This window comes from Magnolia sinica, chromosome 3, assembly GCF_029962835.1.
Source record: "Magnolia sinica isolate HGM2019 chromosome 3, MsV1, whole genome shotgun sequence".
Classification (NCBI taxonomy): Eukaryota; Viridiplantae; Streptophyta; class Magnoliopsida; order Magnoliales; family Magnoliaceae; genus Magnolia; species Magnolia sinica.
Window position 1 is genome coordinate 89,247,567 of NC_080575.1, and position 27,043 is coordinate 89,274,609.

Genomic DNA, 27,043 nt, shown 5'->3' on the forward strand with positions numbered 1-27,043 from the left:
CATAGAAAGTTGTGGGGACAATGACACCCACTATTGAAACCTTCCTAGGGCCCACCATGATGTTTCCTTGGCATCAAACCTGTTCATAAGGTCACACAGACCTGGATGAAGGGAAAACACAAATATCAGCTTGATCCAAAACTTTCGTGGCCCCCAAGAAGTTTTTAATTGTAAGTGCTCAATCTCCACTGGTTTCTGGGGTGTGGTCCACTTTAGCTTTGGGTCAGCCACATTTTTGGGCTTATGACCTAAAATAGGATGACAAATGTATGAACGGTATGGATCTAACACATACATCATGGTGGGGCCCACAGAACTTCATTACATCAACATGGCACCCGCAAAGGTGCTGTGTTATGGTTAGGCAACCCGATTCAGCTTTGCACGCAGGTGGGGCCCAACGTGATGTTTGTGAGAAATCTACCCTACCCTTCTGTTTTGCCAGATCATTTTAGGACATGAGACAAAAAATGAGTCATATCCAAAATGCAAGTGGACCGTAGGATGGGAAATAGTGGGTGGGAAATGCCTATCGTTAAAACCTCCCTGGGGTCCAGTGCGATGTTTATATGCCATTCATACCATTCATAAGGTCATTCCTACCGGGATGAACTGAAAGCACAAAAATATTAGCTTGATCCAAAACTTTTGGTGGCCTTACAAATGTTTCAATGGTGTTATGTTCAATCCTCATTGTTTCCTGTCGTGTGGCCCACATGAGTTTTGGATCTGCCTCATTTTTTGTCCCATGTCCTAAAATGATATGGAAAAGTGTATGGATGGGGTGGATTTCTCACAAATATCATGTTGGGCGCCACCCTCCCGTCGCAGAACTTCTTACGAGAGGCTATCCTAGGAAATCCATGTCCTTCCGCTTTGTGCAGGAGCAAATTAGGTGTTACCCAGGTTAGATGATAGTGGGTGTTGTCGTGACCATGGGGCCCACTTTGATAAATATATTTTATATCCACATCGTCCATCAGTTTTTCTAGCTGATTTTAGGGCATGGGACAAAAAACAAAGCAAATCCAAATCTCAAGTGGACCACACCACAGGAAACAATGGTCATTGACCAACCACCATTAAAAACATCGTAGGGCCCACCATAATGTTTATTTGCCATCCAATTTGTTAATAAGGTCACATAGACTTGGATGAAGGGAACAAACAAATATTAGCTTGATCCAAAACTTTTGTTGCCCCCAAAAAGTTTTTAATGGTGAGAATTCAATCCCTGTGGGGTGGTCTACTTAAGATCAGGATCTTTTGCATTTTTGTGACCACATCCTAAAATGATCCAGAAAAATGGATAGACCGTGTGGATATACAGCACATACAACAAGGTGGGCCCCATGGTTCGATGTTACTCTAGTAACACCTAATCTACTCTAGCTTTGGAAGGACGACAACTAGGTGGCGCCCACCGTGATGTTTGTGTGAAATCCACCCTATCAATTCGTTTTTTCAGATCTTGTTAGGGTATGGGCCCAAATTAGGGGCAATTTGGTAAAATTACCAAGTTTCAGACATTTTTACCAAACAATTTTTTATTTTTTTTTGTTTTGGATTCAGTACTAAACTTCAGTGTTCGGGATTTTTTTTAGACAGTTTACCATACAGGCATTCCAACACTTATCAATACTTAAAATTCAGTACACAATGGATCCAATACTTATATTAATTTCAGACCTTTTTTATTCAGTTTACCAAACAGACCCTGAATGTCAGTACATATGATGCCCTTTTCGGATATTAAGAAACCAAATTATCTTGGTATGTTGCCCAAGCTAATACATAATGTAAGCTTGATAGTTTGAATAGAGTAGTACTGCGTCAATTCATGCACTTCACTAAGAGATAATTTGAATTCTATTCCATCCTCAGACAATTTGCCAACTACCATCGATACCCAACAAACCACTCAGATAATTCTATAACTAGAATAAATCCCCAGCCAATGGTTTTGAACAGAGAGACAAAAGCATAGTAAAGAGCAAACTTGAAACCACTAAGAAATAATTCAAAAAAAAGAAGAAGGAAAAGTTGTAGCAAACCTTTAAATGAAATGCCATCATCGTTGTCCATAGGGGGCATTGGGAGAGCATATGGAGGGACATTGGGCCGTGCTACCATGTGTGTCGATGGTTTTGCGGAAGGATCCAAAACTTTTTCCTAAGAACCAGAAGGCAGAGCCTTTGTCAAGCATCCACAAAGTGAATTCAAGAGAGAAGGCATTCAAAAGGAAATAAAAAAATAGAAAGGGCACTGTCAATCTGGTTACCTAGAAACAGATTGGTGAGTTCCTCTAAAATACCATCAAGAGGCGAACAACCTTCATGTGTTAAACTAATAACAATGATATCTATATCTAGAAAAAAAATTTCCAGTTCTCCAAGAGCAATAAAAGTAATATTGCTTTTAGTTGATGGAAAGATGGGCACAGTCCAGTCGTTTGAAATGGACATTTGATGAGGTCTAGACCACAGATCCGGGATTACCATGAGAAAATAACACCAATCAGACCATCTGTGCATCCAAAAAATTGGATGCCTTTCTTAAGGTTTGGGTCCAGAAACTTATGGTGGCTCCCACCAAAATGGACAGTATCGGGTTCTAATTGTTGATTGGACTTTTTTTTTTTTTCATAAACAATCACTGCATGTCCATTTTATAGGCTATTGGTTTGATGTTTAGACTCACCCGATCAATGTGATTATTGCTTCACAGCCCATGAAGAGGAAGCAGGACTAACTGAACAGTGAATTAATTGATTGGACTGTCCATGTGTCCCTTTTACAACTACGAGCAATGGATCATTTGTCACGTGTGTAGATATATATATGCTTATGTATATGTACATGCAGAGAGATGCCTTGACTGCCAACTACTATGATGCCAACATGCGGGATATATGAGTAAGAGCATACCTTTTTCTCCTTGTTTTTCCTAGCCATATGTTCATCTTTCCTTCTCTTTCCACTTTCCTTTTTCTATAAAGCGAAATGAAACCAAATGAGGTCAGTTGAAATAGATTTTTTTCTTTATTCTGCATTAACTTAATAACAACATCAACACTAGTCAAGTAACAGATTTTCCACAGCCAGAAGCGCAAACATGTGAATAGAAACTGCAGGAATAGTAGTGTGGATTTTAAATCCTTTAGGACTCCACCTGGTACTAAGTTCATAAAATCATTGGAATCACCACATGAGTTCAAACAAACTAGGACTGCAGCAATCCTTATATGGAATGCAAGACAGGAGTTGATCCTCAACAGTATTTCCCTTCTGATGAGAACACCGGAGATTTTTTCAATGCCCCAGAAATTTGAAGGGTAGTGAGGATTAGTTTTGAGCTACACCAATCCCCCACATGCACCTGGCAACACACATTTACGTACAGCAACATGCATGAATCCATAGTTGCAAGAAGCATGCAGGGAAGCAGTAACATACTCGAAAGTGAGAGTGAAGAAGCATCTGTTCAAAATGTTAGCAAATATAAACAGCTTGGGAGAGGGATTGGGAGCAACCCTGCAGCGCAATTTGAAATGTGAGTGGAACTTGGGGAAAAGTTCAATGCAGTAAGATCCAGTCAACTCATCAGGTGGGGCACGTCCCATAGACGGCTTAGAAAACATACTGAAAATCTGCACCCAATGTACGCATCTGGCCCTCATGATGAGTCTACACCAGCAAGAGTTTTGTGTAGGTTTTATGCATGGTGAAGCCACCTGAATACCTGATACATTACTCAGACATCTCACACATGGCCGGGAGTGGATGGGCGCATATGGAGTTCAGCAAAAATCCTAGTTTTGAACATGTAGATGAGATGCTTCAAGTGGAATTAGAGGGTAAGCATGGGGGTTAGAGATAGAAGAAAATCATTATTTGCTTGTGCTCGGTCAACGAGAAGTGCTGAAAGCAGCCGCTCAAGTAACATCTGTGAGGACTGAGTTAAGGAACAAGCACCCACATAATAATATGTTATATGTGTTACATTTTTTTATTTTTTATTTTTTAAATTTATTTTTTTGGGTATGTTGAGCCGCGACGTAGAAGTGTTTTCCAATTTTAAATGCGTATACTACTTAGCCTTCAGAAAAATGTATGTGTACACTTCCGCCACATTTATTTGGCAAGTGCCGAGCTTGATGTTAGCAGGTAGTTGATATTGACATATCAGTTGCCTCTTTTTCTTTTTCCTTTTTTCCCGGGGGGGGGGGGGTTGTTGAAGCAACATTTATTAGGGCCAACAGCCAAAAGAAAAGAAAACAAACAACATAGAGAAAAACAAACAAAACAGCACAAGACCCACAGGGAGCCCACTCCTTGATCTACAACGCAACCCTACACACCAATCTAGCAACCCCTAAGATTACGGAAACAACGATTATTCCTCTGCAGCCATATAGACCCAAAAACATCTAACACCGCTATCCTCTATCTTGAAGCTCCAACCAAATCTCCCCCTCCATGATGCTAAGCTTGAAACAAAACGTCCACCGGACCTGGCATCACTCAAACACTGCTAGCAGATCGGAGAATCCCTGACAAAACCACATGGGAGAAGGAACAGTGGATGAACAGGCGATCTACTGACTCCTTAAGCACTTAAACAAAGCAGACAAGTGTTCGGGAGGATGAAGGCTAGTCTATGAAGGCCATTGATGGCATTATAGGTTAGAAGTTCAAAAGAAGAGGAATTATAGGGTACTGAACCTCAACAAATGTGTAGTTTGCTGAGGTGCATGTTTCATACATGCAGAGGCCATGATTCAGACCTGTTGTGCATGGGGAACTTCCCCAAAACCTTGCAGATTGGAAGATCCTAACTTTTGATCAATGGCCTGCAAATAGAGAACTAAGAAAAAAAATACGTCCCACACGTTCAATGGGAAATAAGCCCGAGATCTACGGTTGTGTTTTTCCAATCTGGGAGATTTTTTTTTTTTATTAATTATTATTATTTTATTATTATTATTATTATTATTATTATTATTTTTTTGGTCGCATCCTCCAACCATTGTGAAGTGTGAAGTCCCTCAGATCAACATTCTCATTCACCGAAGATGGACCCAATTAAGACCACCAATAGAGTCACAGACAAACTCTCATCTAGGATAGTTGTTCTTATTCACTAGATTCACCTATTAGCATTCTCCACATCGTTTCCAGCTTCTGCATATCCAAAGATAGCTGCGAAATCTCAAAGAGCTTAAAAGGATGGAAATGCTTGTGAACAAGTTAGTGAAATAACACAAACTGCCTAAAAAAGGAGAAATCAAGCTGCCCCACATTTTGTCAGCTGTTTCCTTTCAAAAAGAAAGAAATAAAGGTGTTTCCTTCTTCCTTCCATATAACCATTCACCAGCATCCACAACCTGAACTTTCATTAGCTTAAAGAAGGGCCGGCGGGGTATCAGGGCCTTTGGTTTTGAGTTGGTTAATTGTATCCAGTGTCTTGATGAAGACTGTATTTTCTGTCTCCTTAAATAAAAATCCTCCCTTTTGTTCGTTGGGGGCAAATAGGGTTTCCCCATTGTCTAATAAAACAAACTATACTGTTACTTTGGACGAATGACAAATGGGAGTCAATGAAATATGTTGCAATGGGCAATAAAGATTTGAAATGTCAAACTTCTATCCAAAAATTGTATGAAGATAAATGGCTTCCAAAGAAGTTAAATTTCCAAAACTGGCTAATTATCTCCTCCTTCACATTTTTGTTTCCATTAGGGTTTTCCTGTAAGCTACATCAGAATGTATTTCCTGTCTATAATTGGAATGGTTTGTAAATTTGCCTGCATATCGTTTTCTTAATACTCTAGTTCTAAGAGTATTCTTTAAAGCAGAAGTTGTAGGGGAGCAAGAAGGCGCAAATGTCATTCCTCTAGTTGAGTTTTTTTTTTTTTTGGTTTGTTTTGTTCTGGTCCAATCCATAAAAAACCCTCCCATATTGCTATTGCCAAATAAACCTTAGTGAAGTGCCCACCATGGTATTAAAAAACGGTCACATTACAGCCACTAGGTAACAGTAACGGTTGTGACTGTTATGCAATACAGGGCTGTAACTGGTCTGTAATGGGCCAATAGATTTTTTCCTTTAAAAAAAATCCAACTTTATAGGACAGTAATGGCCATAAGGCATTTCAACAGTAGGCATTTCCCTCCCCACTGTATCCTCTCATGTGGCCTAAGTAAGTTTTGGATCTGCCTCATTTTTGGGCTCATGTCCTAACATGAGCTGGTAAAATGGATGGACAGGGTGGATTTCTCACAAACATCACAGTGGGCCCCACCTGGCTTCCGCATGCAAGAACTTTGTGCGGTTGGGGGTCATAGGCAATCCACGTCCCCAATAAGGGAGGGGTTTTATGGAATTGGACAAAAAGATAGAGGTTTCGAGAAAATCCTCCTTTTCTTTTATAAGCCAGCCCACTCAAACACAAGACCTGAATGTTGAAACACACCTTCTCTACCACCGAGCTATGGGTTCGAACCAGTTGAGGATAAGATGGAATGCCCAATTAGCATGCTCTCAGATGCCCTACGGTAATAGTGACAAAGCCACATACAAGAGTTCAAGAATTTGTTTCATTGAATAAATGGTTAGCACAAAGCAGAGTGAATGACTAGGATTTTGTAGGGATTTTTAGGTTTATAAAAGGTCTTTCAGAGATTGCCTTGGAGCCTCGGAAGGACAGTTTTTGTTGTAATTTTCTGTTATTGACTTTTCTTCAAGGAACTTGAAGCTTTCATTGTTGCATTTGTACAAGTCAGACATGGATGCTGCTGCAAATCTGGGACACATACAGATGCATTTATCCCCTAGGATATTTCAAATAACCTGAAATAGCCGAGAGTTCCTAAAAATGAGACTACTAAACTGCATTTACAATTTATTCATGCAGTACCATGTAACTATATCACTTTTTTATTTTTTCTTTTTCTTTTTAAAATCTTTTTTCTTTCCCTTTTTCAATTTATTGGTTATTATTATTAGAGCTTTGCTAACACATACGTGTGTGCAATAAAGCTCATGTCCACGGCACACGCGTGCCGGCATAACAGATAAGTTCGAGATCCAATCCATGCATCAGGTTGGTCCAACCTTCAACATGTTTTCCCACAAATAAATCTAGTCCACTCAGCATATGGACCCCAATGTTGGAAACCTATGGGTGGGCTAGAAAACTTCAGCCAAGTTTTTCAGCACCGTACATCTGTTTTGCAAACTGTGGCCCACCTGACCAGCAGATCAACCCGATTCTTGGGCTAGGGCATCAAAGTAGTGGTTTCTTTCTGATGGATGTATTGGATCCGGACCTATTATGCCATGCTGTCACATGTATGGCATGTACATGATCTTTATTGCACAAGGGTGTGAGCTTATCAAAGCTCTTATTATTATTACCACTACTACCACTATTATCATTTAGGAATACCATACTAGTACTGAACATGTACGATATTGGCAACATAATCATACAAAAGTATTTGCGTACATCCTAAATTTTCTTGTTGGCGGAACTCCTTGCCTAGATGATTTTTTGGTGAAAAATCCCGTTGATTTTTCTAGCAAGAATTTCTATTACTTTTGACATCATAAGATTTGTAAACCCAGTTTATCTGTAATTCAAGAAAACAGCAATGCAAATACTGTGCCTACGTTGCTTCGATGAGCATGAAAGGGAAGTTATGGAACTTACGCTCATCCATCTGCACCTCAGTGCCACATCCCGAACTGTCTTATCGTGCAACTGCATTGCAATTTTTGCATAGCGAACAATGTTCGATTCAGAAGAAAACCTGCAAAGTGTATTACATGAACAAGTAAGAGCATGCATTTTGGTTTTTAAAAAAAAGGGGGGTAAAAAGGAAACACTGAAAAACACAGGCACAGATTATGTGCCCAATATCCATAAATGGTAAAAAATAGATATTTTCCACCAAATGAGCATTTCATAATGGCATTTGTGAATTCCAACATCACTACAAAGGTTTCTAAGCCCACATGCATATAAATGAGATACCATCTATAGACCAGCACATATGCCAGTATGGCGTATGGTAAACAGGTGCAATATCGAAGTCGTCTGGCAGGTGGGTCCAATCTTCATGATGTTCTTGCCCAATAATCAGGCTGGGCCATGACGTTAGAAACAGGTGAATGGCTTGAGAACTTCAGCAAAGTTTACTTCAGCTGTAAAGCCGTTTTATAAACTGTGGCAGGGTGACCCACCTGATAAGTGAACCAACCTTATTCATGGGCCAGGGCATCTAAATAGTGGGACATGTAGTACCACGTACATGAGCTGCCTCGTACATGCACGCAGGCATGGCAAAGTTCTTGGTTTACATATAAATGTGCAACAAGCAAATAATGTCATTCTACACTAGATTCTACCAATGCTGCTGTAGGGAAAGTATGCTCGTTTGACACTACCAAGAAAACAGCTCCATCAAGATGATACTTCCCACATTTTTTTTAACGCTCAAACAGACTTTTAAAGGCATGCTGAGGAAACGGTTCTATTTGATTTCCAGCAGTATGAAAGATACAAGAGATATTCCTGAGAAATTGGGAGGAGCATAATTTGTGGGACATGCAGGACAAACGTGTTTCAAAACAAGTTTGGAACATAACTCATTCATTTCTGCAGAGTTTCTCCTAGAACTTCCCCAGCGCCTACTGTAACATATCTAGGGTCTGTTTGGATGCACCTGTGCAAAGGGGGTTTCCAAAGAAGGGGATTTCAAGCCTGCTTTCTTGGTGGACACAACGAAAGCTAATTGGATGGTTTTTGTTGAGTCAGTGAAAAGGGGGCTTGCCAAGAGCATCCAAATGCACATAAAATAAACCCGGTTTGTATCAAAAGGGGGTTTACGCTTCAAACACCCCTTTGGAGGATGTGTCAAAGCAGGTCCCTAATGCCTTTCCAGTATTTGTCCATTTCTTTCTTCTCCCAGTTTAGGCCATGAATTTCTCACATCCACTTTCTAATTCTGCATGAATCAGCTTTCCACTTTGGCAAGTATTTTGTTGAGCCTCAGCTTGGGCTCAACATAGATCTGATGGATAGGACAACAGGGCTATTGACATCTCCATGTGGACTACAGAAAAAGTAATAGTAGCTTCCCACCCTCAATTCGAAGGTAATGGAGAAGTTGGTGAAGTTCCTCTAAGAGATATTAGAGTAAGAGACATAGCTTAAGTTGGCAGACCATGTATGTGTATAGCCCAGCCAGCATACACGCCTCCCATGTGTAAAGTGTTATATGCGTGTAACATCCAAGCTGTCCATGCATCATTTGGCCCCACCATGTAGATACACTAGCCCAAGAATGGGTTGGTCTATTCAATTGGTACGCGGTGCGCCCGCAAGCTAAAAAAGTGATCGCTAAATAACTATCCATTTCTTTCTACAACCCGACAGTGTTGGGTTCTGTGCTCTAGAAACCCAATCGATGCTCTACTTACGCCATCATGGACAATTTTTAGATTATGACTAAAGTAACATGAACTACCTTTGAGCATTTTTCCTGATGTGCATCTCAATGGTTGTACTAATATGTATGAGGTATTGTATGATTGAAACAATGATTGAAGTCCTTCATGGATATTGTATGAGGTATCGTGCTTGTGATTATGCTAATGTCACGTGAGATCAGACCATCATTGCCTTATATGTGGGTGAAAAAGCAAAATTCTAAATTAGGCAGCCATCAAGCATAAAAGAAAATATATCCACCGTTCTATAATAAACTATGATAATTAATCAAATTACATCCACAGTTTGACCAAAAATCCAGCAATAACAAGATAAAAGCAAGTAATAATTCTACTAAAAAAGTAAAAAACAAAAAGGAAAGAGAAGGAATCAAACCCAAAATTATAAAAGAGCATGCAAAAACTCATTGAAAGAAAACATATCAAAATCAAACTGGTAAAATCTCGCAACAGGGATTATACCTTACTTCTGTGAAGTATGGTAAAGTACAGTGGAGCACACATGCACACATCCACCATATGCAGAGCGCACATGCGCATCAGTCAAGACCATCCAAATTGCGAGGCCCTACTAAGGATGGGCATGGCCCAAGAATACAAAAACCCACTGATCCTAAAAATCCAATTGGTGGCCATCAACGAACGGTTGAAAAAGAAAAGAGATCAATGATCCAGCTTTAACGGGTGAAATCTACTGGCAATGATCATCTGAACAATATGATTTTTGAGCCATTTTCCATCCACAACGGGATCCACAATTAAGACAATTTGGATTGCAGGTGCATGCATGTACATGTGCGTCTACAGTGGATGTGCATGCGCTTGATCTGCCATACACTTCCAGAGTAGGATATCTTTCCTAATTCTAGGATAGATTCCAAACAGATAATCACAGATAGCCAACAATTCAAGCATAGATCCTGCAACAACAAACTCAAAACTACCAACAGATTGAAAAACAAGGTAACCAACTAATCAAAAGCCGATAAAAGAAAGAAACAAACAAAAACAAAATCAAAGAATCCAATCAAATAATCAACAAAAACCCCTCAATTGAACCACACCCAACAACAGAAACAACCCCAAACAAATCCAAAAACAGAAATCCACAAACTTAAAATGAAATTCCAAGCAGATAAGCAACAAAAACCCGCAATTCAACCAATAAGCCAGAAGAAACAAAACCCAATATCCTGCATGATTTAAACAACCTTGCAGTAAATTAAAAAAATAAAAAACCCAAATCTTGAAAAATGGAAAAAAAGAAAAATCCTTACTTGCTAAGACCCTCGTCCAAGATGGTCTGCTCCTCCGGGGTCCATTCGACAGAGATCCCCGGGTTGTGTTTCAAGGTCTGCGTGCCTCCCGTATTGTTTTCCGCAGCTGCCGAAGCTGAATTCCCATTGCTGGTGTTACCAACACCGTTGAAAGCAGACCCTCCATGGTTCCCTTCTTGATTCCCAGATGGGTTTGCACTTGCAGCCATTGAAGAACAAAACCCACTTCCCAGAATCTTAGAATATACCGTTGTTTCCCGCTAATTTGGAAATTCGCGCCATAAAAGGTGAAAAACAACAGGAAAAAGATGGTAACTTTTTGATATTTTTTTGTTTAGCTTTGAATAAGACTGAAGGGAGCTCTCTGGAGAAGACTAGCTATACTAGTCAAACATTGAAATGAAGAAGGCAATGAAATTGATGATTGCTTCGATTTTTTTCTTCGTTTGCTTTGCTCTTCTTTCACTCTCTCCTTTAAAAAGAGGAGGACAAAAAGAGAAAAGGAAAAGGGGAATTTTCTCTCTCTCTCTCTCCCTCTGCAACTTGGGTTGCTGAAAGAGGAATGGGAAGAGCGTCGTTCGAAGAGATTCTGTTATAAAGGCAGCGGAGGTGGAACTGCGAGTGCCATTTCCATTCGCCCCCAGTCTTCAAGCGCCAAACACAAACGCCCTCCTCACACGTGCTCAAATACACACGTGTGTGGACTCTGAGGCGTGCATTTTAGATGGCCGGCTACTGTCTGTCCTATCCTTCAGGCAATCCCATCAGTGGTTGGATGCACAAGTTATGGCCGTTAAAATTTCCCAACTCTCTGTTCGTTTCTCCCCACATGAGTGTGGCCCAACTGATGAAACAGCCAGTCGGATCTGGACGGTACAAACCCCCTTAATGGCACGGTATTAGACACACATGTGCCACGTGTGGAGCTCTGCGTTCTGCGCTTGAAGATGAGCGAAGGAGTGCAAATCTCTCGACATGAAATTACAAAATTACCCCTCTGCAATGCTAGTTTGACAATCATGCCTATCGGTTGGGGTAAATATCCGTTAGTCGTATTACGGTTGGCGTAAGGGTTAAAACAGAGCAGGGCTGGGCTGGGCTGGGTTAAACCCATTTTGAACTGGGGTCCATTGAAACGGTAGAATTTAATAAACCCAAGTCAACCCCATGAGCTAACCATGGTTTAAATGGACGTGCTCTGGTATTACGGTGATACTGATTAGATGTGGGGCTCACTTGATGCATGAGTAAAATCCAAACCGTCCACCATATGCATAAGCTTATGTTACACTTGTTTCTAGAAAATCAGCTGGAAGGGAATGCTTGGACTTTATATGCATGGAGGGTCCACCATGTTGTTCATATAAAATCCAGGCTATTGAGATGCTTCATTTGCATGAATAAAGAGTCAGGGCAAAAACCGGGCTGTTTTTAGTTCCAATGGGCCATGTTCAAATTAAGAGTGGGTGTCTCCTCTCATATTGTTCCCTGTATTTTAGCTCACTTGAGAGTTGGATTAGGCTGATTTTTGGAACCTAAGATTAATATAAGTTGACACATGCGTAATTGGGCGTTTGAATGGCATGCATACGTCCTGTTTCTATATTTGTACTTGAGTGCACATCTAGTTTAAAATTCGAAGAACCTAACTTGACTCAACTCAGCCAGATCTTTATTTAACTCTTGGTCCATATATAATTAAAATAGATTTATGGATATTTAAAATCATTACCATAGTATAAATAAATAAAATAAGCTAAATTAGTCAATAATATTGAGTGCATGGTTCACTAGTAGAGCTTCTTTCTTTAACGGAAGAGTGACTTATTCCAATGAATTCTCTTACTATTTAAGTCTGGAGATTCGAAAATAAATTTTTATAATTGTTTAGAAAAAGTTAAACGAGTAGATATTTATTTGATATAGAAAGGTGAAGTAGATTGAGCTAGAACTAATCATGTTGGATTGAGGCCCGTAACCCAGTAAAAGGATGGATGGTATGTTTATTGAGGTTAGAGTTAAGTTGATCACGTGATGTTGAGGGCATTTTTGTTATTTTAAGGTTTTCATCTTGATAACTTTTTAACTCAGCATGAAGTTCAAACTAATTGGGAACTGAAAGATTAACAAGTGGAGCTAAACCTAGAGCGCAAATGCAAAGCACGATCGAGAAGTTATTGGAGAACATCTAGATATTAATGTTAGTGAACAGTTAGATCCTTTTGTTGCATTGCATGTTTAGTGAGAAAAGCAGCTTCTGACATGTTGGAATAATGTGGTAGAAGATTCACGTCAACAAAAAGGAATATGAGTTGATAATTTTCCATCAAAAGAAGATTGAATGACACCTGGCAGTCTTATGGGTTTAATTATGAAGGAAACCTTAACTTCGGCTGTTGCATCTACACTCTTGGAGCTAACCTTAGCGTGCGGATGCAAAGCACGGTCGAGAAGTGATTGGAGAACATCCGGATAAGAATTTTTGTGAATGTTTAGATCCTTTTGTTGCATTGCACGTTTAGTGAAGAAAGTAGTTTATGACATCTTGGAATAATATGGTAGAAGATTCACGTCAACGAAAAGTAAAATGAGTTGATAATTTTCCATTGAATGACACCTGGTGGTCTTCTGGGTTTAATTATGAGGAAACCTTTAGTTCAGTTATTGCATCTGTGCTCTTGGAGCTAACCCTAGAGTGTAGATGCAAAGCACGATTGAGAAGTTATAGGAGAATATCTGGATAAGAATTTTTATGAATGGTTAGATCCTTTCGTTGCATTGCACGGTTAGTGAAAAAAGTGGCTCCTGACAGTAGAAAATTTGCTTCACTGAAAAGGATTATGAGCTGATAATTTTCCATTGAAAGAAGATTGAATGACACATGGTGGTCTTCTTAGTTTAATTATGATGAAACCTATAGTTCAGTTGTTGCGATGACAATTGTAAAATTAGGCAATTGAAAAGCCAATCCACAGTAACTAAGTGTTAAAATATCATCAAAGACATTTTTTTCCTATTTAAAAATAATTATGGCACTAACAAGTTCTATTTACCCTTATTGGTGCCACGTTATGTTTCTATGTTTGCAAGATAAAACCTAAGGCCATGAATGTGTGTCCTATTTTAAGTAATCATCATGTACATCTACGACCATCATGATAAGCAAAGCCTATCATCACAGGACAGTAGTGTGCGGACACTCTTCAAGGAATTTGTGAAAGATTACGATTAAATCAACAAAATCTACACATTCATCGGATCATTATATCATGCTTTTATTATCATTGAGACCAAAGATCATGATACACTCTAGACACCTAATAGGAACATTCAAGGATCCTAATCCACAAGATATTAGTTTAAAATGTCTCACAATGCAATCTAAAATTATATTAAGCCATGTTTGGATGCACAAGAGAACTGAATTGCAAATATTCAATTCAATTAAGAAGAAATGACAAAAGCTAATGAAATTTTCTTCTTAAATCTCATGTATATCCATCACATTGTAGTTACATTTTCTTCTATAATCCAACTTGAAACAATGTAGTTGCATTTTGTAATGCATACCTTCCATTTCAAACTCTAGCAAGGTAGGGCACTTGATATGCAGGCATTCAAAGTGTGTCCGCATGGCATACATTAACTCAACACCAATTGAACTGTGCAACCCGCCATGGATAAGCTGTAGTTTGAAAATCAGATTGGTCGAGCAATCCTAACCTTTGATTTGTAGACACTTGTTTGTTGAAATAAGACCTATGGATATATTTCATTCTAACCATTTCATTGATATCTACTAATATGATAATCAAATAATAAAATAAGCATAATTTTAGGTTAATGATACCTGTGAAGTTGGAACCGTAATTTGGACAGTTTAATTTGAATTATTTGTATGCCATGCATACAATTTCTAGAGGCCAAATCATATTGACCAGAAAAATGTTACCATTTAAAACAAGGTGTACAAAAATTGGTGAAATTGGAGCAATGATTTTGGGAAGACATCTCCTACATGGTTAGGAATGTCTAATCAATGTAATTTTCTGTCCTTTAATTATTTACGAAGCCTCTACATAGAATGAATGAACGGTTTGGATCATATAGAACAGTGCCCAAACACCATAACAGGAAGATGTGGGTGGGTGATGTAGAGCGGGTCGCGGACAGTTTCATGGCCAAGATGGATCAAAAAAGGCCCGGTCGACGACAGAAGTGATCCGGACCGTTGGACTTTAGATCGGGCGTATCTCGCAATCCGGAATGAGTTACTTGACGTAAAATATATGATTTTGGGGTAGAACGAGCTACTTTAGCCAACCAACTCTTCTATGCCGGGTTATGCCGATATTTGCGAGATTCCATCCTATTGACGGTGAAATTTCTGTTTTAATTTCGTTTTTACTATAAATAGTAAGTTTTAGTTTGATTATAACTCTTCATCTGTCGGGCTTTAGGAGTTGCGCCCAATGTGAAAAGAGCTTAGAATAATTAGAAGAACGGTTTGGTGGAGCCAAATAGGACACTTACTATTTTTAGCTGAAAACCTTGTGCACTAGTAGACATCATGACCGTCTATAAATAATAAGTTAACTATTTATAGTAAATCGCGAATTCTAGGAGTTTTAGTTGTAGTTTGATTCTGATTTCTTTCCTATTGCTTGGTACCCCTATTTAAAGGGTTGTGAATTCGTTTTTGGTCATCAATTAATCAGTTTCGAATTTCTTAGAATTTATTTTTATTTTCTGATTTCTTTCCTGGTGGATTCGAGAAGTCTTTGTGAGGAGTCCAGAGAAGCTCCATGAATTCCGAGTAGTTATCCTCATCACGTTCATCCCCATGTCAATGGGGAAATCAATGTGATTGATGTAAGCTGGGTGATGCTTTCTGGTTGGTGGGCCCAAAACCAACCGTTATGGGTTTTACCACAAAACCAACACCTACCCACCAAAATTACACCAGCCCAGATATTTTCATACAGTGTACAAAAGTTCACACCCAGCCAACCCTGGCCATCCAATTCATGCACACGAAAACCCAGAAACATCCTGGAAATCCACTCCATGCATCATGTGGGACCCACTTAATAGATGATCTGACTCAAAATTCACACCCCATGAGCTATGCATGTAAATAGAATGTGTACCGCTGGCAACATTTGGTAAATTGTCTAGTGTAGAGCTCTGCCTATCCACGCGCGCGCACAAGAAAAATTTTCAAATATAGCTAAAAAATTTTGAGATCCGAACCATCCATCAGGTGGGCCACACTGTTTATATCCCCCAATCTAAAAATCAGCTCACTTCTGACAAATAGACGGTTTCAGCTATCCACTTGTTTTGTACATTATGGCCCACTTGAGGAGTAGTGAAAAGATTTGATTTTTTTAAGGCAGGAGATCAAAACACCATGACCCACTTGATGGAAAGATGGAATCTCCCACACGTGTGCTTGAGTATGGCCTACTCCACAGGTGTGGGCTAGATGGGACAAAAATAAAAAAGCAACTGAAGGTCATGTGTTGAAAATGCATTAAGAAAAGAGCAATTGTCTTAAGGAGAAGAGATGAGAACAAAAGCAGCGTTAGGTAAGAAGGGAAAGAAAAGTGAAGGAATTAAAGGAGATTGGGCACAGTGCTTAGAGATACAGTGGGCCCAGATTTGTCCAAGGCCCCCATCCCATGGGCGCCCAATACCATCCATCTACCATCAGATTTCATCACATCAGTGGGCCCCACAATTGGGTGGTTGAGATTAAGAGGGGGCTAGCATTCCATCATGGCTCCAGGATGGTTTTCTCATCAGGTGGGCCACACGTGTGTGAGTAAAATTAAAGATTATAAAGATTGAGCAATGGACCGTGTGATGAGTGGACCAGATCTACTTGCTGGCAGCTAATGAATGGTCCTGATCTTCAATCTCTATCATTGGAGTATCATTTTTCTAAAAAGGCCCAATCCCTTGGGCGTCCAATACCATTCATCTAACAAAATGATATAAGGTTTCGACCAGTAGTGGGACCCACCAATTGGGCGGCTTAGATTTAGAGGGGGGACCCACCTGTATATGGATTTGGAGTTGAGGCCAATGTGAGTGGGCCCTTGCTAAAAAATTAGGCCCGCTAGTCATCAGGTGGGCCGCATGTGTGTTATAACCAGACGACCGTATTCGAGAAGAATCTTGGCCCAATTGACGAGTGGACCAGATCTATCCTGAGAGAAGCCATTGGATGGCCTTGATCTATCCTGCACAATAACTAAAAAGATTGGTGGATGCAATCAATCTGAACCAACAAAACTGATAGGCCAGCTCATGGGCCATCCAACGGCAATAAATTACAGTGATTGGCTATTTCTAACCATACATCTAAGTACATGTATTTTTGAACCATTGCTCTAAACTTTTCACAAGATTGCGGTGATACATTGGATACTTATGACCTTCGAATCTGAGAGATTTTGAGTACATGGCAATGGTGGCCCACTAACTGGACGGCTGAGATGCATTGGGAAGCACATATATCCGAATTTCTACCATTCACTAAATGGTATTGTACGTGAACTGGAGGTGCATCTGGCTCAACACTACACTCTACAACTCAATGGTTGGATTACGGTTGGGGTAAAGGGTTGAAAAATCAGTTGGGCTGGGTTGGGTTAGGCCCAGTTGAAATTTGGGTCCATGCAAACTTTTGAATTTAATAAGCCCAAGTCGAGCCCACGAGCTAAGCATGGTTTAAAGGGACATGCTCTGGTGCGACCGGTACCACCATCAGCTACGGTGGTACACCACCGGTCAGATGTGGGGCCTACTTGATGCATGCATAAAATCCAATCCGTCCATCAGATTTTTAAGCTCATGTCACCCCTAGTGGCAGAAAATCAGCATGATCGGTGAATATGGAGAGCCACACCATGGAGAAATAGTTGGAAGGGAATGCTCAGACTTGATTAGCGTCGAGGGTCCACCATTTGTTCATATAAAATCCAGGACGTTCAGACCCTTCATTTGAATGGATAAAGGGTCAGGCCAAAAAGCAGGCTGTTTTGCAGTTCGGGTGGGCCATGTTGAAATAAAGAGTGGGTGTCCCTTCTCATATTGTTCCCTGTATTTTAGCCCACCTGAGGGTTGGATTGGGCTGATTTTTGGCACCTTGACTCATGTATCAGATGGATTAACGTGGGCCCATATCTCCCCAATACTACCGTAAGAGTACCATGGTATTAGTACCACTTGTTATTGCATCTAATTTAAAAATTCAACTCGATTATGTCTGGCTAGATCAGGTAGATTCAACAGATCTTTATTAAACTGGATCGTTGATATATAATAAAAAAATAATTGTGGGTATTTATAATCATTATTATAATAAGAAAAATAAATAAAATAGGCTGGATTTATCCGAATATATAGCTCAGTGGTCGAGAGATTCTGTTTCAACACTGAGCATGATCGAGTGCCCATATAGTATTGGTGTTTGTAAAATACAAAAAACAAAAAAAAAAAAAAAAAAAAAAAAGATATAAAAAAGAAACCATTGCATATATATTTATCTCATTCAGAACTTCCAAACCAGACAATTGAAAAGCCAATCCACAGTAAATAAGTATTAAAATATTGTCCAAGATATTGATTTTCCTAGCTAGGAATAATTATTATATTTATCTCATACAGAACTTCCAAACCAGACAATTGAAAAGCCAATCCACAGTAAATAAGTATTAAAATATTGTCCAAGATATTTTTCTTTTCCTAGCTAGGAATAATTATTGGATCGACAAATTCTATTTAAGGTGTTACATCATGTTTTCTATATTTGCACAATAAAACTTATAGCCATGAATATGTAGATCCTACTTTAAGTAAATACCATCGAGACAAGTAAAGCCTACCCTCCATGACACATGTGGGTAGACACTCTTTAAGGAATTCGCGAAAGATTATGATGAAATCGACAAAATCTGCACATTGATTAGATCATTATGTGATGCATTTATCGTTATCGAGATGAAAGATCATGATACACTTATAATCATGATAGCAGTACTAATCAACTCATGTTCTAGGATTAAGTTATTGCCATACACGTCATCTATCTTGAACAGATGAGAAGGGGCTCAAATATAAAATTTCAACATTTATCTCCTGAACACTCAATAAAAACATTCAAAGATACCCCTGGATGAGGTATTAGCTTAAAATGTCTTGCAATGAGATCCAAAATTATATTAAGGCGTGTGTGGATGCTTGAGAAAATTGAATTGCAAAGATTCAATTCAATCAAGAAGAAAAGTTAATAATATTTCCTAATATTCATAAATCTCAATCACATGATAGTTAGGGTCTATTTGGTATGTGGGCTTAGATGGGATTAGGTGAGACGGAATTGTATTTGGTTCATGCAAATTTTATCCGACATTAGGAGAGGACGGAGAGGGTTTGAATTAGGTGAGATGAAATTGCATTTATTCCCATGTGAGAGTTCCAGTGGATTTTGAAGTCTATTGTGCATAGAGCGCATGGCATGCATTAATTTGACACTGATTAAATCTTGCAAACCGCTATTGTTAAGCTAGTTGAGCAATCCTCACCCTTAATTTGTAGGTTTTTTTTTTTTTTTTTTTTTTTTACACAAGCATGCCACAGTGGAATTTCACCACCTATGAGTCTCGAACCCAAGACCTTATGTTGAAACTCCTCATAACTACCACTGAGATAAGGACGGGACCCCATAGACACTTGTTTATTGAAATACCGCTGGATATTTTTCATTTTAACCACCTAATTGATATCTACCAATCCGACAATTAGATAATCAAATAAGCCTAATTTTAAGTCCATGATCATGCATGTAAAGTTTGGACCCATAATCCGGACAGTTTATTTTGCATTACTTGTATGCCATGTTCACACTTTCAAGAGGTATCTGCGTATCATTCATCATGCTCTCCAGAGTATCAATGCTTTTACTCTTTAGTACGTGATCCTTTGTGTGTTTAAACCTTGCTAAAGGCCAAATCATAATGACCAGAAAAGGTTACCATTTAAAACATGGTGTACAAAAATTGGTGAAACCCAAGGCAATGATTTTTGTAAGATATCTCATACATGGTTGGGATTGTCTGATCATTATGATTTGTCATCCATTGATCATTTATGGAGCCTCTACAAAGAATGAACGGTTTGGATCATAGAAGTCAGTGCCCAAACGCCATGACAGGGAGATGTGGTAGGGAAATCAATAGGATTAATTGGTTTGGGCTGGGCAACATTAACCTATGATGCTCTCGGGTTAGTAGGCCCAAGACCAACCATGATGGGTATTGACGCAAGCCCAACACTGGCCCACCAAAATTTCATAAGCGCAGACATTTTGAAGCAACATACAAATCCCTCATGTAGCTAACCTTGGTCATCCAATTCATGTATGCAAAACCTACAAAATTGAGCATAGCCTCTACAACGGTCTGGATAAAGGTCCCGAGTACATCATAAGGACGAGGAGGGCACGATCGTTTCCTTGTTGTGGTCCCACCTCGGCTACTATCGGAATCAGTTGTGTGAGTAGGAGTGCCATGAGAGCCGTGATGTTCCATCGAAGGACTGTCCGACGAAAATGGAATGATCCCTGTAGAGTCTGCTATATGATCCTTTGAGAGGTCAATCGTATCATCGATATCATCATCGAGCTCTCTCCATGCATCATTGAGATCTTATTGAATCCGAGATAATGATGCTGATGCGGCCATACTCCTACTGCCTTGCTCGTAACGTTCCGTGGCCTGGTCGAATCTGACGATAACTGTAAGGTTATTCATTCTATCGATGCGTTTCCCATGGAGTCTTTCAGCACGCGGGTGAGACTGCAGTAGTAGAAGACATCTGTAAGTCAGTAAATATTACATATTTAGGTTCGATGGGAAGTTATTCACACCCCAAGTATAGGGTTGTGATGTAGTAATAATCTCGGTAAGACCGAGGTCGAATCCACAGGGACTGAACCTTGTACGTAATCTGAAAGTAATCAGAATTAGAACTAGAAGAAGATGAAATCTAAATCAAGTGAATATGAGGAAATAATGGTGAAATAGTAAATTAAAACTTAGAAAATTTAAAGGTAGGAAACTAGGGATTCAGAGGATCCACTTGTAGAGATCAGGAAAATCTATGCTTGATTCATGAACTCAACTGGACTTTGAGTCCCATCTTCATCCAGTTGGAAGATATATCACTAAAACTCAATCTGAACTTCCTTTGATTTAGTTTTCAAAGAGATGAAAGGTATAAGAATTAAAAATGATTCCATCATAAAATCATGCTCATGATCAAGGTAAACAACAGAATTAAAACAATCTACAACAAATCAGAAAGATGTATGAATGTTAGGAAGGATTCTATCATCCAACCATGTCCAAGGGGCAATGGTGAACAACAGGGCTTCCTAACTTTATAATCAAAATAATGGAAAGGGAATACTTAAAGCCATCGCAGATCTACTGTAATTTCAGTCACAACAAACCATTAAAAACTAGAGGCATTCCTATTAATCAAACTAAAATCAACATCTGTTCATTTTAACATGAATCAAGCCGTAAAGTCATTCCCATCACGCCACAAGCTTCACCTCTTGGCCCTAGCGAAGAGGTTTAGCCCGACATGAATGGGCTAGATCTCTCAAAAATCATAAGAAACAAAACAATAAATAAAATAAATAAAATATTAAAAACTTCTGTCTCTCTTTCTCTCTCTCTCTCTCTCTCACTGACGTCCAAAGACTGGATGGTATTAGCTCTCTCTCTCTTTCTTCTCTCCTTTCACTACTACACAGGTGGGCCATAATGTACAAAACAAGTGGATAGTTGAAAACTTCTTTTTTCAGCTGTCCATTTGTCAGAAGTGAGCTGATTTTTAGACGGGTGGATCTAAACAGTGTGGCCCACCTGATGGATGGCTCTGACCTAGAATTTTATAAGCTATGTTTGATAATTTTCTTGTGCGTGTGGATGGGCACGGCTCCACACTAGAGGATTTACCAAATGTTGCCAACGGTGCAAATTCTACTTACATGCATAGCCAGCCTGATGCATGCATGGGTGTGAATTTTGGGTCAGATAGTCTATTTAGTGGGTCCACGTGATGCATGGAGTGGATTTCCAGGGTGTTTGAAGGTTTTGTATATATGGATTGGATGGCCGGGGTTGGCTGGGTACGGGCTTTTGTACATTGCATGGAAATGTCTGGGATGTTGTAATTTTGCTGGGTCGGTGTTGGGTTTGCGTAAAAACCATAATGGTTGGTCTTGGGCCTACTAACCAGAAAGCATCATGGGTTCATGTTGGCCTAGCTTAGACTAATCCCATTGATTTCCCTACCCACACCTCCTATTAGCCCCTTTGGGCTCTGATTTATATGATCCAAAGCCTTCATTCATTGTAGAGGCTTCGTAAATGATCAATCCATGGAAAATTACAATGATCAAATGGTCTATCCATGTAGGAGATATCTTGCCAAAATCATTGCTTGAGTTTCACCAATTTTTGTAGACCTTGTTTTAAATGGTTACATTTTTCTAGTCAATCTGAATTGGCCCTTCGCTCATTCATGGTATTCCCTAGCAAGCCAACGGCTCAGATCACTATACCCACACATGTACTGTACACATGGTGGGATGATAAAAATTTCATCTTCCCACATTGACCAGATAATCCTTACGACGATTTAGCAATCTCTGTACACAAAAAAGATCATGTACTACGGAGTAAAAACATTGACACTCCGGACAGTGTGATGGATGATACGCAGACACCTTTAGAAATTGTATGCATGACAAACAAATAATTCAAATTAAACTTACCAAATTATGGCTCCAACTTTACATGTATCATGAATCTAAAATTATGCTTATTTTATTATCTGATTAGTAGATATCATGATGCGGACATTAGTGGTGCACCCTTTAGAGCGTACCAGAGGAGGAGGCATTGCCGACAAAATACCAGAGCGGAGGAGTTGATGTGACTGGACGACGGGTCCATCGGACCCACTTTCTGACGCGCTACGAGTGTAGAAGCGGCATGACTGCACCCCGACTATAGATCCATGAGTCGGATTTCACACCCTACCACATGGGTGTTCGCCCTGACTATAGATCTATGAGTCGAATTTTACACCCTACCACATGAGTGTTCTAGTTTTGAACTTTTTTGTTATTTTCTTGTTTTAGGGGCTTTATTGCAACTTTCTTTATTTTTCGTCTTTTTGTTAATTTTCTCATTTTCAAGGGCTTTAGTGCACTTTTACTTTTTCTATAGCTTATATATACGTTGTGAGGAACCCTATTTTCATTATTATTGAATGAATAAGAATTCATTTATTTTATTCCTCTTTATTCAAGAGATTAGGGTATTAGGATTGACCCTTGGGTGTTGAGGAATCCACATCGATTTCGGGTTTCCCTCTTTCTAAGATCTTCAAAGTGCAGGAAAAGGTAAGAATCATCCCCTTCCTTTTCTTTTAACGACAAAGGACTTATACCTTTTTTATCTCAAACCCCTCATCCTTCACCCATTTCGTTTATCTCTGGATACCCCTTTCTAGTTCGAATGGAAAAGAGGGATGATTAGTCAGTAAAATCAGATCCAAGCTTACTCGTGGACTGACTTATGCTAGATCTGCGATATCTTCATATCCCGAGGTCCTCTATTTTTACTGTTTACATGATCTTATGCTAAGGGGTATGATCTTGACGGAATAATCTTATCTTTGTGTTGAGATTCACGTAATCCCTTTGACTGGAAACAGTTAGCTGATTGGTGTATTTATTGGAATATTCTTTAATCTGATTATACATGCATCTAGGGTTACATTATCACATGTCCATGCATCATATTAATTAGTTGGTTAAAATGAAAAATATTCAACAGTCATATTTTAACAAATAAGTGGATCCTTACTCTTGCTCGGGAGGTAGACTCTTGGGAGTTTTAACACCTGGTCAAAGGTTCGAGTATCCACAGGTGGTGAAATTCCACTAGCGTGAGTGTGTGGGGTGTGTGTGCGTGTGTTAAAAAATAAAATAAAATAAAATAATAAAATAAGTGTCTATAAATCAAAGGTTAGGATTGCTCAACCAATTTAAAATTCAAACTATAGCCTATCAATAGCAAGTTGCACAATGCAGTTAGTGTTGAGTTAATGAATACCATGTGGACACACTTTGAATGCCTGGATATCAAGTGCCGATACCTTGCTACAACATAAAATGGAAGGTATGCATTACAAAATGCATATATTGTTTCAAGTTGGATTTTGGAAGAAAATGTAACTACCATGTGATGGATACATGAGATCTATGAAGAAAATATTCTTAATTTGTGTCATTTCTTCTTAACCGAATAAAATATTTGCAATTCAATTCTCCTATGCATCCAAACACGGCTTAATATAATTTTTAGATCTCATTGTGAGACATTTTAAAGTAATATCTTGCAGACTAGGGTCCTTGAATGTTCTTATTAGGTGTTTAGAGTGTATCATGATCTTTGGTCTCTACGATGATAAAAACATGATATAATGATCTAATGAATGTGTAGATTTTTTCGATTTAATCATAATCTTTCACTAATTCCTCGAAGAGTATCTGCACACTTCTGCCCTGCGACAATAGGCTTTTCTTGTCATGATGGTAGTAGATGCATATGATGATTACTAAAAATGGGACACATTCATGGCCTTAGGTTTTTCCGTAGAAACATAGTAACATGACGTGATATAAAGGTAAATAGGACTTGTCAGTGCCATAATTATTCTTAACTAAGAAAAAAAAAAAATCTTCGGTGATATTTTAACACTTCACTGTGGATAAGGTTTTCAATTGCCTAATTTTACAATTCCAAATGCAACAAACATTCATATAATTAATTATCATAGCAACATTTGAACTAAAGGTTTCCTCATAATCAAACCTAGCAGACCATTGGGTGTCATTCAATCTTCTTTCGATTGAAAATTATGAACTGCATATTCCACTTTGTTGATGCGAATCTTCCACCATGTTATTCCAACATTTCAGGAGGTGCTTTTATTTTTTTCACTCAACACACAATGCGACAAAAGGATCTAACCATTCCCTGGCATTCTTATCTGGATGTTCTCCAATAACTTCTCAATCGTGCTTTGCATTTGCGCTATGAGGTTAGCTCCACTTGTTAATCTTTTAATTCCTGATTAGTTTGAACTTTATGCAAGTTAAAAGTTATCAAGATAAAAATCTTAAAATCACAAAAATGCCCTCAACATCATATGATCTTGATCAACTTAACTCTAACCACAATAAAAATACCATCCATCCTTTAACTGGTCCGAGTTGGCCTCGGCCTCAGCCTGACATGGTTAGCTCTGGCTTAATCTACTTTACCTTTCTAGGAGACCTAATATGATATTAGATAAATAGCTAGTTGTTTAACTTTTGCTAAGCAATGATGGAAAGTTATTTTTTGAATTTTCAGACCTAAATGGTAACAGAACTCATTGGGCTTTGTCACTCACCCATGCGCTCTTTTATTAAAGAAATAAGTTCTACTATTGAACCATGTACTTAATTTGACTAATTTAACTTATTTTATTGATTCATTCGATAATAATGATTAAAAATGCCCAAAACCCTGATTTTCGTATACATGGACCGAGAGTTAAATGAAGATCTGGTTGAGTCAACTTAACCTAGCTGGACACATGTCAACTCATTTTACCCTAGGTTTCAAAAATCAGCCCAATCCAACTCTTATGTAGGCTAAAATACAGAGAACAATTTGAGAGGGGATACCCACTCTTGATTTGAAGATGGGCCACCCCAACTAAAAAAAGTTTGCTTTTGGGCCGGACTCTTTATCCATGCAAATAGAGTGTCTGCACGGCATGGATTTTATACGAACAACATGGTGGATCCTTCACGCAAATCAAGTCCAAGCATTCTTTTCCAACTTTTTCCCTATGGTGTGGCCTATCAGATTCACTGATCCTGCTGATTTTCTAGCTCCAAAGTAACATAAGCTTATACATCTGATGAATGGGTTGGATTTTACTCATGCATCAAGTGTGCCCCACATCTGACCAGTGTAACTATAGCTTCTGGTGGTACTGATCGCACCACATCCCTTTAAATCATGGTTAGCTCATGGGCTTAATTTGGACAAGTTCTAACTTTTCAATGGACCAAGTTCAAAATGAGTCTAACTGAACCCAGCCCAGCTCCTTTTCCAACCCTTATCTCGACGGTAATAAGACTAACGGATATTTACCCCAATCGAAGGACACGATTGTGAAACTATTATTACACGGATAATTTTGTAATTTCATATTCCATAGGTTTTCACTTCTTAGCTCATCTTCAAGCACAGAGAGCAGAGCTACACACCAGGCACATGTGTGCCAAATACGGTGCCATTAAGGTGGTTTGTACCGTCCATATCCGACTGGTTGTTTCATCAGTTGGGCCACACTCATGTGGGGGGAGAAATGAATAGAGAGAGAGGCATATTTAATGGCCATAACTAGCGCATCCAGCCAATAGGATTGCATGAAGGATAGGACAAACAGTAGCCGACCATCTAAAATGCCCGCCTCAGCGTCACACACACGTGTGTCTCTAAGCCCGTGTGAATAGGGGCATTTATGTTTGGCGCTTGAAGAGGGGGGGCGAATGGAAATGACATTAATATTTCGACCTCCCCTGCCTTTATAATAGAATCTTTTCGAACGACGCTCTTCCCATTCCTCTCTTAGCAACCGAAGTTGCAGCGGGGGGAGAGAGAGAGAGAATGAGAGGGTGAAAATTCCTCATTCCCTTTTCTCTTCATGACCTTCTCTTTTTAAAGGAGAGAGTGAAAGAAGAGCAAAGCAAACCAAGAAAATTAACAATCGAAGCAATAATCAATTTCATTGCCTTCTTCCTTTCAATGTTTGACTAGTATCTCTAGTCTTCTCCAGAGAGCTCCCTTCAGCCTTATTCAAAACTAATCAAAACAATATAAAAAAGTTACCATCTTTTTCCCATTGTTTCACCTTTTATGGCGGGAATTTCTAAATTGGCGGGAAACAACGGTATCTTCTAAGATTCTGGGAAGTGGGTTTTGTTCTTCAATGGCTTCAAGTGCAAACCCATCTGGGAATCAAGAAGGGAACCATGGAGGTTCCGCTTTCAACGGTGTCGGTGACACCAACAATGGGAATTCAACTTCGGCAGCTGC

General features: G+C 39.1%; 1 protein-coding gene across 1 annotated transcript in view; it reads right to left on the reverse strand.

Moving 5' to 3' along the window:
* Positions 1-11,350, reverse strand: part of LOC131240185 (uncharacterized) — a 35,610-nt gene extending 24,260 nt beyond the window's left edge. The window contains exons 1-4 of the mRNA XM_058238289.1: positions 10,794-11,350; positions 7,715-7,814; positions 2,928-2,990; positions 2,055-2,172 (exon numbers count right to left, since the gene is read on the reverse strand). Of these exons, the coding sequence (XP_058094272.1) occupies positions 2,055-2,172; positions 2,928-2,990; positions 7,715-7,814; positions 10,794-11,002 (490 nt within the window). The 5' untranslated portion in view covers positions 11,003-11,350. The remainder of the gene's footprint in view (positions 1-2,054; positions 2,173-2,927; positions 2,991-7,714; positions 7,815-10,793) is intronic.
* Positions 11,351-27,043: the final 15,693 nt, after the last annotated feature.